Source organism: Equus asinus, chromosome 2, assembly GCF_041296235.1.
Source record: "Equus asinus isolate D_3611 breed Donkey chromosome 2, EquAss-T2T_v2, whole genome shotgun sequence".
NCBI classification, from domain to species: Eukaryota; Metazoa; Chordata; class Mammalia; order Perissodactyla; family Equidae; genus Equus; species Equus asinus.
Window position 1 is genome coordinate 80,765,264 of NC_091791.1, and position 12,280 is coordinate 80,777,543.

The 12,280-nt window shown below is 38.1% G+C and overlaps 1 protein-coding gene across 6 annotated transcripts in view; it reads right to left on the reverse strand.

Annotated features, from left to right (window-relative positions):
- Window positions 1-12,280, reverse strand: part of RYR2 (ryanodine receptor 2) — a 674,743-nt gene that overhangs the window by 376,457 nt on the left and 286,006 nt on the right. For all 6 annotated transcript variants that reach the window (XM_070492185.1, XM_044758547.2, XM_070492181.1 and 3 more), the window contains exons 9-10: window positions 5,022-5,121; window positions 4,241-4,337 (exon numbers count right to left, since the gene is read on the reverse strand). In XM_070492185.1, coding sequence (XP_070348286.1) covers window positions 4,241-4,337; window positions 5,022-5,121 — 197 coding nt within the window. The remainder of the gene's footprint in view (window positions 1-4,240; window positions 4,338-5,021; window positions 5,122-12,280) is intronic.

Consider the following 12,280-nt stretch of genomic DNA (forward strand, 5'->3'; position numbering starts at 1 on the left):
ATCAATCCATAAAAGCAACAGGAGCAGGAAGTATGGGGGGAAATAGATATTTAGCTTAATTTTGGTAGACCTCACTCTCCATTCTCCAATTCAATTCTACTTAAATGAAAGGGACACGATATGCTCTTCATTCTAAGAGTTTTATTAATACTCTCATGAGAATGTACAGATAACCACATACACCTACAAATCTAAATATGAAGAGGGAGTTAAAGATAACTCCATCGGTATCTAGAGTTATAGAATCTATCGTTGAACTGCAATTTCAATCACTAAAATTATAGTTATATATATATTCAATAACTTTCAGTGAAAGGCGGTACAGGCAGATGGACAAACCCATTTAGGAACACAGCGCTTATGACCAACATGTTCCTGAATTACTTAGAAGTAAATGTCACTTCCAGCCATCTCCTCAATCATTCCCACTTCTTCTTATAAGAAACCTGATTTGACTTTAAGTATTTAACTTCAGTGACAGAATACCATTGAGGAGTGTAGCCAGATCATAATTACAGCAAAGAGCTATGAGGTACAAGAAATTTTTACCTATTTCCCTGGAACTTCTCCAGCTTTCAAATCACTGTCCAAAGGTCAAATTATTTCTACTTGTTTTTTTAAATTAAATCAAAATCTATTTTTTAGGTTATCCTTATGTGTTCCTCCCCCAATACAGATTCATATCAATTAAAGAAACGCTGCCTGTGCCTTTCCCCAGTCGCCTAAGGCACTTAATGACTTAGGAGGAGAACAGAGGGAGATAAAGAAACTTCTCCACACTGATATTAGCAAGATTTGAAATAATAAAGTGCTCTATGTATGTAAAATGTAAGGAATTATTTTTATCATTATATGCAAATAATTGCTCAATCTCACTGTGTAATCAAGACAAATATAACTCTTCTTTCTCAAGCAACGTCCTTTAGGCTCCTGCTGCCTATTTCTGATTCATTTTCTCCCTCAAGTCATGATCTGACATCCATTTTAATCTAATTTCACTCATGTAAACACGACGTACAAAGGGCACAAACGGCTGTTTTCTTACTGACATCACCACCTAGAAAGAGCTGATATGTTGATCTGAATACATATTGAAATTAATTTGACACAGAGGTTATCAACATTAAATCAAGAACAATATTGGAGGTGGGCGGACTTCAACATGCATGCAATGGGAGAGTGGGTCCAGAACAATATTAAAACATCTTGGAAATTTCCCCTAGTTTTCCCTGCAATAATAACAAGCTATCTAAAGAATTAGCAGGAAATCCTCTCCGTAAGTGCCGCATTCAATAAACACCTCTTTACCTTACAGATTCTCTAACGCCCTGCAGAAATGTCAAACTATAGTCACTGACAGTGAGCTTACCTAGGAAATCTAGGATCGTCTGACACCAAATATTCTCATTTGAAAATGAAAATGTCCAACTATTAAAACAAAAACTCTGGTCATCCATTCCTGGCTTTTAAACCTTAGCAAAACCGGGGAGTCCTTCCTCACCACACACCACTCCATTCAACTCAAAAGAACAGAGGATTTTCTTTCATGGAGTTCAGCCTCTCCTCCTCCATAGTCTATGCTCTACCACACTTCATCCACACGCCTAGGGTCCCCAAGTTTCCCCATATCTGACTAAATGCTGCTCTTCTGCCTAAACAATAATGATTATAATAACAACAATAGCAATAGTAAAAAATTGGTTGATCTCTTGATATGCATCAAGTATGTTACACTCACTTTCTTATTGAATCTTCACAACAATCCCGTGAAGCAGCAGCTAATATTTAAGCTGCATTGTAAAGTGGAGAAAAACACCATTTAAAGAAATTGAGTCACCTACACAAGTCACACAACCAGTAAGCGGCAGAGCCGAGGCCCAGCCCCAGGTCTGCATAGCTCTGGAGCCCATTCCCTTAACTACAAATCTCTACAGCGTCTGTAGAAAAGAGTAGAAGGGCTCTAAGAATCACTTGGTCTAAGCGTTCCATTGGACAAGTCAGAGACTGAAGACCCGAAAGACTCCGACATGGCCTCTATTTACTCCCAAGTCTATGTGAGTACATCACAGCACGGAACGCATCTACATCCCAATCTTCCTTTGGCTTCCAGGACTAACTTCCCTGGTTCTCCACGTGCCTATCATTCTGACTCTCGAGCTAACTTCTTCACCTGTCCATATCCTAAATATCGGCGTTCTCTAGGATTCCATCCGCAGCATCCTCTCTGGTTAGTCTATCCCAAGGCTTTGCAGCCTTTTTAAAGCAATGCCCAAATTGATAAACACATCCGCCTAATCACAACGCCTCCCTCTCTATCTAGGATTCCCATTCCTTCAACTATCCCCTGGACACTTGTGATTCATATCCCACCCAAGCTTTGTCTAAAGCTTTAGTTAGAGACTAAAAAACTCTAATTTCCTGCTTGACATCTCATAGACCCTCTGTACCCACCAGTGTCCAAAATTTAACTCAGTCCTTTGTACCAAATATAACCATCTCCTACAATCCTTAGCACCAACACTCTTTGCTCAAGTCAGAAACAAAAAATTAAACTTGATTTCACACATTCTCTCACAGTCCACATCTAGGTTATCCCTAAACGAGACAATCTGACCTAAAATGTCCCTGGTCCAGGTGGTCCTCTCCATTCTGATGGCCACTCTCCAGGTTAGGTTGCTCATTTTCTCCCACATGAATGACTACAACAGCCTTCTCCTAGTTGGTTTCCCTGATTCAGACTCTCTCCACCTCCGATCTAAGCTCCTCTTGCCCAGCAGAGCTATTCTTTTAAAAGAGATCTGACCATTTCACCCCCACTCCTTCTAACTACCTCAGCGTGAAAGCCAGCCTACAGGAATGGCACTAAGGACCCTCCGAAAGCTGACCAAACTACCCTCTCTGGTCTAGTTTCCACCTTTTCTCCCCTCCTGCCCCTCGTCATTCCAGAATAATTGCTTTTCCCAGAATGCACTGCCATCCTTTGCAGTCTTATGTTTATTCTTCTGTTTAAAGTTAATTCCTCAAATCAACGGCGTTTTGAATTCCCCCTCATCTTTTTCCAGGCTCTGCATTTCACTCTTCCTCACAAGCCACATCTAGCCTGGTGAGGTAAGACTAGTACCAAGGTCTCAGAGCGACTTTTCCCAAGGTTAAACAGCTAGTTTAATGGTTATGAACTTTCTAAATGTTTCCTATACCTTTCTCTAAATAACAAAAATAAATATTTATTAAATAGTAGCTACCTAAGTGTATATGTTAGTATTAAGAGAAATGTCCACTAAAAGACTTAAAACATATAATAAATCATCCAGACAATGCCTTCTGTTTTTTCTTCTTCTTTTTCTCTTGCTGAGAAAGATTGGCCCTGAGCTAACACCTGTGCCAATCTTCCTCCCCTTTATATGTGGGTTGCTGCCAAAGCATAGCTGATGAGTGGAGTAGGTCCAAGCCTGGGATCTGAAGCTGCGAACCCGGGCCACTGAAGTGGAGCATACCAAACTCAACCACTGCACCAAGGGCTGGCCACCTAGACAATGCCTTCTCTCACAGTAGTCTCTTATTTATGGATTCAATTTACTATATTCATACACTAATTCATGAGGCAAAGCAGAGCATTCAGATCCTAAATATTTTTATGCTTTTGTATTATTTGTGCATTTTCCTTAGTAATCCAGACTACTTCAATCTTGGCCCAATGCCAAGTGATATTAACATGAGAGACGTATTATAATCACACAAACTATTAGGGAAAGTGACCAATTTTATTATCTATGTCAGTAACTGAAAGGTAATAGAAAAAGGTGCTAAACTTTTGTGCAATTTCAGAACTCTGACTTTGAAACTGAATTTGAGAATAAACATTCCAGAAAGAGAATTATCAAAACTAACGAACATCTAATGAAGTTTTAACTAGTTTAGTTTAATGTGTTCACTCCTTCCACTCAGTTTATTCAATGCTTCTTACCATGTTTTAATTACACAAATTTTTTAGCACTTCTATTGACAGGTAATAAAAACATGAGAAAAACTCCTACAGAAGCTAACGAACGGATCACGTCAGTGGACAGGTGACTATCAGGTGCCTGCTTTCTATATGCTAAGGGTTTGAAAGACATATCCTTTTTTCCTTTTTTTTGTGAAAGCCAATAAATTCAGTTTATTGAAACACATATCCTTCATTTAGAAAATTCTATCAAGGCAAGACAATGCAAGGCTCTGGGCCCTGGGCTCTAGTACCAACCTCCGCTGCTCTTCACCGTGTTCTCCGGAAGGGACAGTGAGGCATTCGTCCATGTGTCCATGCAGCAGCCTGAGGACGTCACCGCCAATCAGATACCCTGTAGGAATTGAAACCAGTCACATTTGAACTGCCACGGTCAGACCATCTGGTCCAATCTTCTATTTTCTTAGAGAAACAGAACTCTAGCAAGGCTTAAGGACCTGACCAAAATCACAGCGATGCACGGTGCCAGCTGCCTGTTACCTCTGAGCCCTGGGTTCCTGAGTCCCACAGTTAGCAGAATTCCCACTAGAAAACACAACCTCAACCCCATAAAATCCTCCATTAAACATACAAGCATGGATAGGCTCAGATTTGAACCTACATAAGTGAGATTAATCAGAACAAATGCAGATATTTCTAGGGAAACCCTGATGCATGAACACTATTGTGATCCAGCTCTAAGTCATTCACCCAAGAAGATGAGGAATCTTGACATTAGCCTAAGTGAGCAAGACCCTGAGACCAAAACATTGGAGAAAATAACCCTAGAAAGCCAGCACATAAAACACGCAAATAAACTAAAACTGACCATAGCGTAAAAATAAGGAAAGGTAAATCTTAACACAAACTTCACTTTTACATAGCAATTTAACTGAGATTCTTAAATACCATATATCCGCATCATAGAATAGTTTGACACAAAAAACTCTAATTAACCATCAGCTCGTTATCACAATCCCAAAGATGACTGTCAACTCTGCATCAAGGATGGCCCCTCTAATCGAAGTGGAGTTTTTACCTTGGGCTGCTTCGCTTCCCGAGCTGATTGGGGCCACACTCCAGAGAGTCTGCTGGAAGGCGGCGTCCACGTGTAGGCTGCCGTTGCCATAGGACAAGTGCTGCATTGGAGGCAAAAGGAGGCTTTGCTTCAGGCTCTCAGTACGTCTTAATACAGAAGCGCTTCTGGCAATGAAAACTTAACACTGCAGATTTGCAAATGTCCATAGAGAACATCTATTTTAATCCTGTCACTGAAAAATGAAGGGACTAGCAGAAACAAAATTAGAGTTTCTATTTGACTTGAGGTATTTTTCAGCTTCATTCTAAGAGTTACTAACAAGCTACTAATCAGAAAACACACAAAGGAATATACTAAAATAAATTTATTTGTTAAAATAGACTATTTTGTTTTAAGCCTTATTGATGGACAAAATTGTACAGATAGTGGGCACTTACCATTAAAATTATAATTAAGCTTTCTACATATCACACTGTGACAGTTTTTGGACAATGAAGTAGGTGAGATCTACTGGGTCCTTAAGGAACTTTTATCTGCAATTTGATATAACAGCCATTAGATGGCGGTATTTCCTAATAGCTATCTAAGACCAGACCAATAAACTGTATTAAAATATTTCATATCTTTGAGAGCCATAATATAGAGCTCTCAAATGATAAGAAAAACAAAATGATGAGTACAGCCCAAATTCCTTGGTTATTTTACTAGTCACTACTTGGCTGCCTCCAGAATTTCAAACACAACCTAGAACGACCACCTGTTTTCTTGGAGTCATCGCAGTAAACATCACCAATGTTCCTGTAATGTTTCTGCAACACTTTTTCCAAAGCTGATGACAGTCCAAGCCTTTAAAGACTTTCATTGTACTAGAACTCTCCCAGAAATCCAACCTCCTAGTTAGACAAAGAACAATCACAGCACGAAGCAGTCACCCTGGTGTACTCCCTGGACAGGCCTTTCGACACCTTAAAAGTCTCTTTTACCTAAATATATGATTCTCAAGGCACCAGCAAAAGATAAGTATTTCACTATCTGTCTCTTAAAAACAAAACCAAACAAATTTTTGACCTTGACATATATGTAGTTATCAATAATTTTTCCAGTCAATAAGACTAAAAGTTTACCAGTTGCTGCATCAGATTTAGCAATAACTTGCTTGTACCCCTCTCCTCATCTCAACCAGCTGTCTGCCTTTTCATAACCACTGCTTCACCTCAGGCTGGCGGTCTCACAAACTCTCATCTGAGATTCCTTTATCGATTAATTTCTTCCCCAATATGTTAAAAGTATTTATTTACAAATAAATCATATGCTATCTGCTTCCACAAATGAAAAAATACATTTACTTCATAGCAATCCTCACACAATGTAATTGTTCAGTGTATTTTTCTTTCTCCCTCTTGTAAGCTATCTGACACAGGTTCACAACCGTGTCCCTCGCATCTAGCGGTGTTTTCAATAAATACATGCAGAAGCCAAGCGAACCTTGAAAATCGAAGTGGCATAAACCTAAAGAGAATTTGCATTATTTCATAAATAGTCCTACTTCAATGACCTGAGCCAAAATAACAGCACACACACACAGAAAACTCCATAAAACCATACAGATTTTACCAAACCATGAGAAAACGATTCGAAATGCCAATGCTTATATTTTTACTTTTGAATTCAAGTGAAAGTTCATGCTATATTATAATAAATCGATTATCATCATTTGTTAACTCATTATGGTTCATTAAATATACTATGTATAAAGCAACTGTGTTAAATATTAACAGAGTATTAATTCCCTACCTCTTATAATCCATTAGGGAAGGTAAAATATATACACAAAATGCTACAAATCACTATTTAACAAATGTAGGTGAATTTCAATCAAACTGCAATAGGGATTGAAAAAGAGAACATATTAGCCAGCCTAACTGGAACCAAGTTCATTGTACTGGGCCCTAAGGACAGGGGGCATCTCCACAGGAGACACGGGATTTCACGTGGGATGAGGGCTTTGAGGAGCCAGTAGGGTCATCTGGCCTGGGCCTCACATTTATATACTTAGAGATGCTCTCTGCAAATAAGTTTGTATACACTTTGGATTGGGTATGCATATTAATAAAGTTAACAGGCTAAATGTAAATATTTAAAACATACAGACATTTGTGTAAACCAGTCTGGAGATTTTCATTTTTAGTACACCAGAAACCTTGTGGGAAGTGAGTGGGACCCACGGCCTTGAAGAGCCTCTGATAAGGGGAATGATATGGAAAAGAGAAGAATGTACCCAAAGCAGCAGAGATACAGGAGCATAAAGACAGCAGAGAGGTCTGTCTTTGGGGCTTAGAGCACATACTTAGAAATAAAGTGAGAGGCCTACAGATGAGGCGAGCACCAGGTCAAGGACCTTAATACTCCAGACAACAGGGAACAAACGCAGCGAAAACATAATGGGGGGAGGAGGCTTCAAATGCAATTTTCAAATCATATCTAAGCCTAAAGATAAATAACAAATTTGAGAAAACCAAAACACATGAGAATCAGTGTGTTGGAGAAAGTCCCAAAAATGTCCTTAAGATCTTATCATACCATATAAAGTTATCTAAAAAATGTCCTCTCTTCTAAAGAAAATATTTTCTAGGCGTAACTATTTTGGATGCCTCTATTTAATTTTGCTGCTTAAACAGCAAAGGGAAATCTGAGTAGGAACAACATCAAGTCAGGCCTGTGGTGTTAAATACTCAGAATGCAGTAACAGTTGCAATTACTCAAACTAAGAGGAATTATCTTTAAAGGAAAAACAGATGTTGTCAGAGGTTGAAAGCAAAATTGGCCTTAGGCACAAATCTGTAACACTAGAATTTTCACAAGCATGCGGTGGCACCAACCCACCAGCAGTGCAGCGGCTTTGGGCATCTAGCTGCTCCCTCGCATCACCGTCAGCCTTACATTAGGGACTCTCAACTTCTTTTACACGCACAAATCATCCGAGGGTCTTGTCAAAAAAAGCAGATTTGAATTCAGGAGGTGGGGTGGAGGCAACCAAGGCCGCTGGCCCAAGAACCATGTTTTGAGTAACACGACATTATAGGATAGACGCACAACACCTCAGAAATAGAGAGGATATCATGCAATCCCTCCACTTTGAAACTTTTAGCTTCCCTTGTAATCTTGTGTGTGTATTTCCTTCATTTTAAAACATTATGATGACAAGAAGTCAATAAGCTTTATCAGACTGCCAAAAGGGTCCATGGCATAAAAATTTTGAAGAATGTCTGAATTCAACCCTTACCTGATGTATTTATTCACTCATTTGTTTCTCTCGTATTAAGTGTCAGGCACTTGGGCCCTAGTGATGCAACACTCTGGATAAATTATTATCCAGATAATTTGTGACAGGGAACACAAGTAAACAAGACCTATCACCCCTCAGGCTTCTTTCTTGTTCTTCAGGGAAAAAAAGAAGGGCACAGAATAGATGCTCGTTCCACATGTAATATTCTACGATTCCATCAGCTGAGCCACAGGGAGAAACAAAGGCTCAAGATAAATCAAAAATACATTGGTTGATACAATAAATAGCTTGAAAATATTTATGATTGCTGCCTTTTTAGTCATCAATATTTTATGCAAATCGAGGTAGTTTGAGCAACTTAAGCAATTAAAACACCTTGCACTTCTTATCAGAAATTCACAGATGGGTAGGAGAGAGGTAGAGTCAACATTTATGAACCCCAGAACAGCTTTCTTTTAAACATTTTTCATCACTCTCTAGATTGTGGGGTTCTGCTTTTCCTAAACTACTTTCAGCAGGTTGTTTGGCAATGTTCTCACGAATCTTAAAAAACCAGCCATTTCTGTAGGTGAGCTAATAAAGAAAAAATGGTCAAAAATCAATGTTTCTGGTCCATGGATTGAAAACTTCTGTGCACGATGGGGTGATTTTATATCTTTTTAACACAAGTAAAAATTGTTTTGTATTCTTTATTTTGTTTAGTTTGAAATCGATTGATAGTAATACCTCTTTGACTATGTTTTCTCTATTTTAAGTTATATATTTCTCTTATATTTAAGCTGCTTTGCTAAAGCCTTCTTTAAAAGAAAAAAATAAGTAGTTCCAATAGGGGCAAAGGAATTTTTTCCTCTTCGATATTCCTGAAAAAAGGATTAAGACGTCATTTCATATTAGAACATGAAACAGCAAGATGAGAAAAGACATTATGAAGGAGTGGTTTACAACCATTTCGAGAACTAAGATCCTTTATTCCTATGAAATCAGGTGCAGAGGTTCGACAGACAAAACAGAGGAGGGCGGGGCAATCCTAGGTGGAGCTTGGGCTCCATCCAGGTATCTGGCACAGCGCCCTCTTCTGTCCATGAGGCACCTCCGCAGAGGACGGGGAAAATGTGTCCCTTAAACCAGCTTTAATCAATCTACCCCTCAATAGTTGTAAAGCTCATTAGAGTAGCAAATGCACAATTAGATAGTTTAACCTTAGCTTAACCATCACTGTTAGTGAAGGAAAAACAGGTCCAAGGTCAAAGACACTAATGACTGAAAAGATACAAAATCAATGACTGGAAACGTTTATTTTTAGTAGCTAGTTTTAACTACTGTGTTTCCAGCTAAATTTCTTAACTTATTTATTTTTAACCTCATCAACATCTTCTCAGAATATGAACCTTGTTTTCACATGATGGACCTTTATTTAAATCGGTTATAATATTCACTTTACTCCTCCCTTCCCAACTTTCTCTTCTTCTGGTTAACTATCTGCAGTTTCCTGAATCATTTTTAATAGGCACAAATCTCCTACCAAAATAATGATAGCAACTTACTAAGCAATTTTATATGTGCCATTCATACAGCTAAGAGTATTGTTTGGATTAAAGCATTTAATCCTCTTAACATCCCTGTGAGCCAGGCTCTTTATTATCCCATACTGCAGATGAAGAAACTACGGGTTTTAAGAGGTTACGTGACTGGCCCTGGCTCATACTTACCAGGCTCTATACTCATAAACAAATATATATACAGCCCATTTTTATTGATTCAGGGTTCAGTATGCAGATTATTCCAGGTCCCACTGTCTATTCCAAAGTGCTTTTACTACCTGACTTCCTGCCATTTCACTTTCTCTAGAGAAGATACTTCTCACTAAGCACCACATAGATCCTTGAATCCATCAACATAATACTCTTTATACTCACTACTCATCAAGTACAGTACAAATGTGAGATAATTAACCATCCTTGCACCCATAGGAACTTCCCTTATCATCTCTAACCTAAACTACCACACTTACTTACTTCTTTACTGTCTTATAATACTCTCATACAGTTCTATTTGTGTTTGGTTTGTTTTTTTCCCCTAATGCTTTGAGGGCAGAATCAATGTGCAATGTGCCCTTGGTCTTTCTTGTTGTTTCTACTATAGCTGGGTCCAAAGACATGAACACTGAATGCACTGAGTTCACTGCTATATGAAAGTGAAATTTTACCAATCTGGTTGGCCACTGTTTGTAGCTCTATATAAAATGTTACCGGATAAGGAACATAAATAAATTAGCTAAAATGCAGCTTGAAAATTACTTGTGAATTTCATTAATTATGAGGTTTATTTATTTCCAAAGGCATTAGAAGGTGATCCTCATGCATTATGATTATTGCTATTATTCGTATGGTGCTTTTTAATTCAGAGCACATTCAAATTCATTATCTCATTGCTTCATCACCTTGGTGCTGAGTATAATTATCACCATTTTGCAAGTGAGGAAGCCAGAATTCAGGGAATTAAATGACAGAATTGATGCCAGAAGCACTGGCCTCTGTAAGATTCCAATTTTCTACTCCTTCAGTGCATAATGATGCCATCCTGTCAAATAAACTCTGCAATGCAGTGGAAAGTACAAGTTGTACAACAAAAACATGCATAGTTATGCCAAAATCAAAAACATGCATAGTTATGCCAAAATCAAAATAAGATATGTGTAGAATTTATATATTGAAAAGCATGCCTGAATTATTTTTACTGCTGCTGTTGGTTTCCAAGTAAAACTACAATTCAAAATGTTTATCTCCTGATCAAAAAACAGTTCTTTAACATATACAGCATATGCACACAGCAAGGGCTTAATAAATGCTTACAAGCTGACACTTGTCCTAGAAATGTACATGGTGCCTACTTTGGTTAAGAGACCAAAAAGGAGAGAAATGCTCCAGGCCTCCCTACAGCTATGCAACGTGAGATGCTCCATTTAATTTAATAGCTCCTGTCAGTTACATGAGGCACGGATTCACCATCTCTCTGTCTCCATCACTGCCTCTTTCCACAAAGCAAGTAAAACAAAACCGTTCTTCCTAGAAATGTTTCACAATTGGAACACGTTGCCAAGCAAAAACTGACTTGCAACATTCCCAAATCCATCCTATTTCCATGTTCATAGAGCAAATGGGTACCAACTACTTACTTAATCCTAAATCAATTACACACAAATAATATTTTATTTATGGCAGCGCAAACATACTTTCTATAAACCAGTGTGTGCTTAACTGCAACAGTGCCCTATTTCTGATTTTTGTTTCCATCATGATGTCTGGGATTTTTTTATGTGGATATTCATGTAAAGTTTATAATACCCCATTTTATATTTGTTTAATTACTTTTTCAACCTGAAAATAAAACTAATATTTTGCACTGGCATCCTTCACTTCCATTGATTCCAATCTTCTGTGACCTTGTGTACATGATTATTCTTTAGCAAAAATACAATCTACTAAATAAGTTAAAAATATATTGGCCTCATCACAAAAATAAGAAATACCCTCAATGATTAAATACAAACTTTCTTCATTCTTTCATTTCCAACCCCTCCCCTTCAAAACAATGCAATGTCAACGAGAGACTTAAACCGGTTTTTATTTTGTCTATTTCTCCTTTCTTAACATGGCAAGTGTTTCTCATATAATAATTTGCTTTCATAAATATCAAAATGGGTCATCACAACCTCATTAATACAGCCTCCTCACTGGGTACAAATTAAGTCCGTGGAATTTTGAATGCCTGATTACACTGCATTTACATGCTGTTAATAATCCAAGAACAGGCACTGTCAATATCATGAACGTACACATCAAGGGCACTAGGTGCCTGTCTAAATGAACCCGGTAAGCCACGCTTCCACACATGTCACATGATTCCCCTACTTACGGTTATTTATAACTCATCAAGTAGAGACATGGGCTTGTTTCTAAGCAATTTTCCTAGA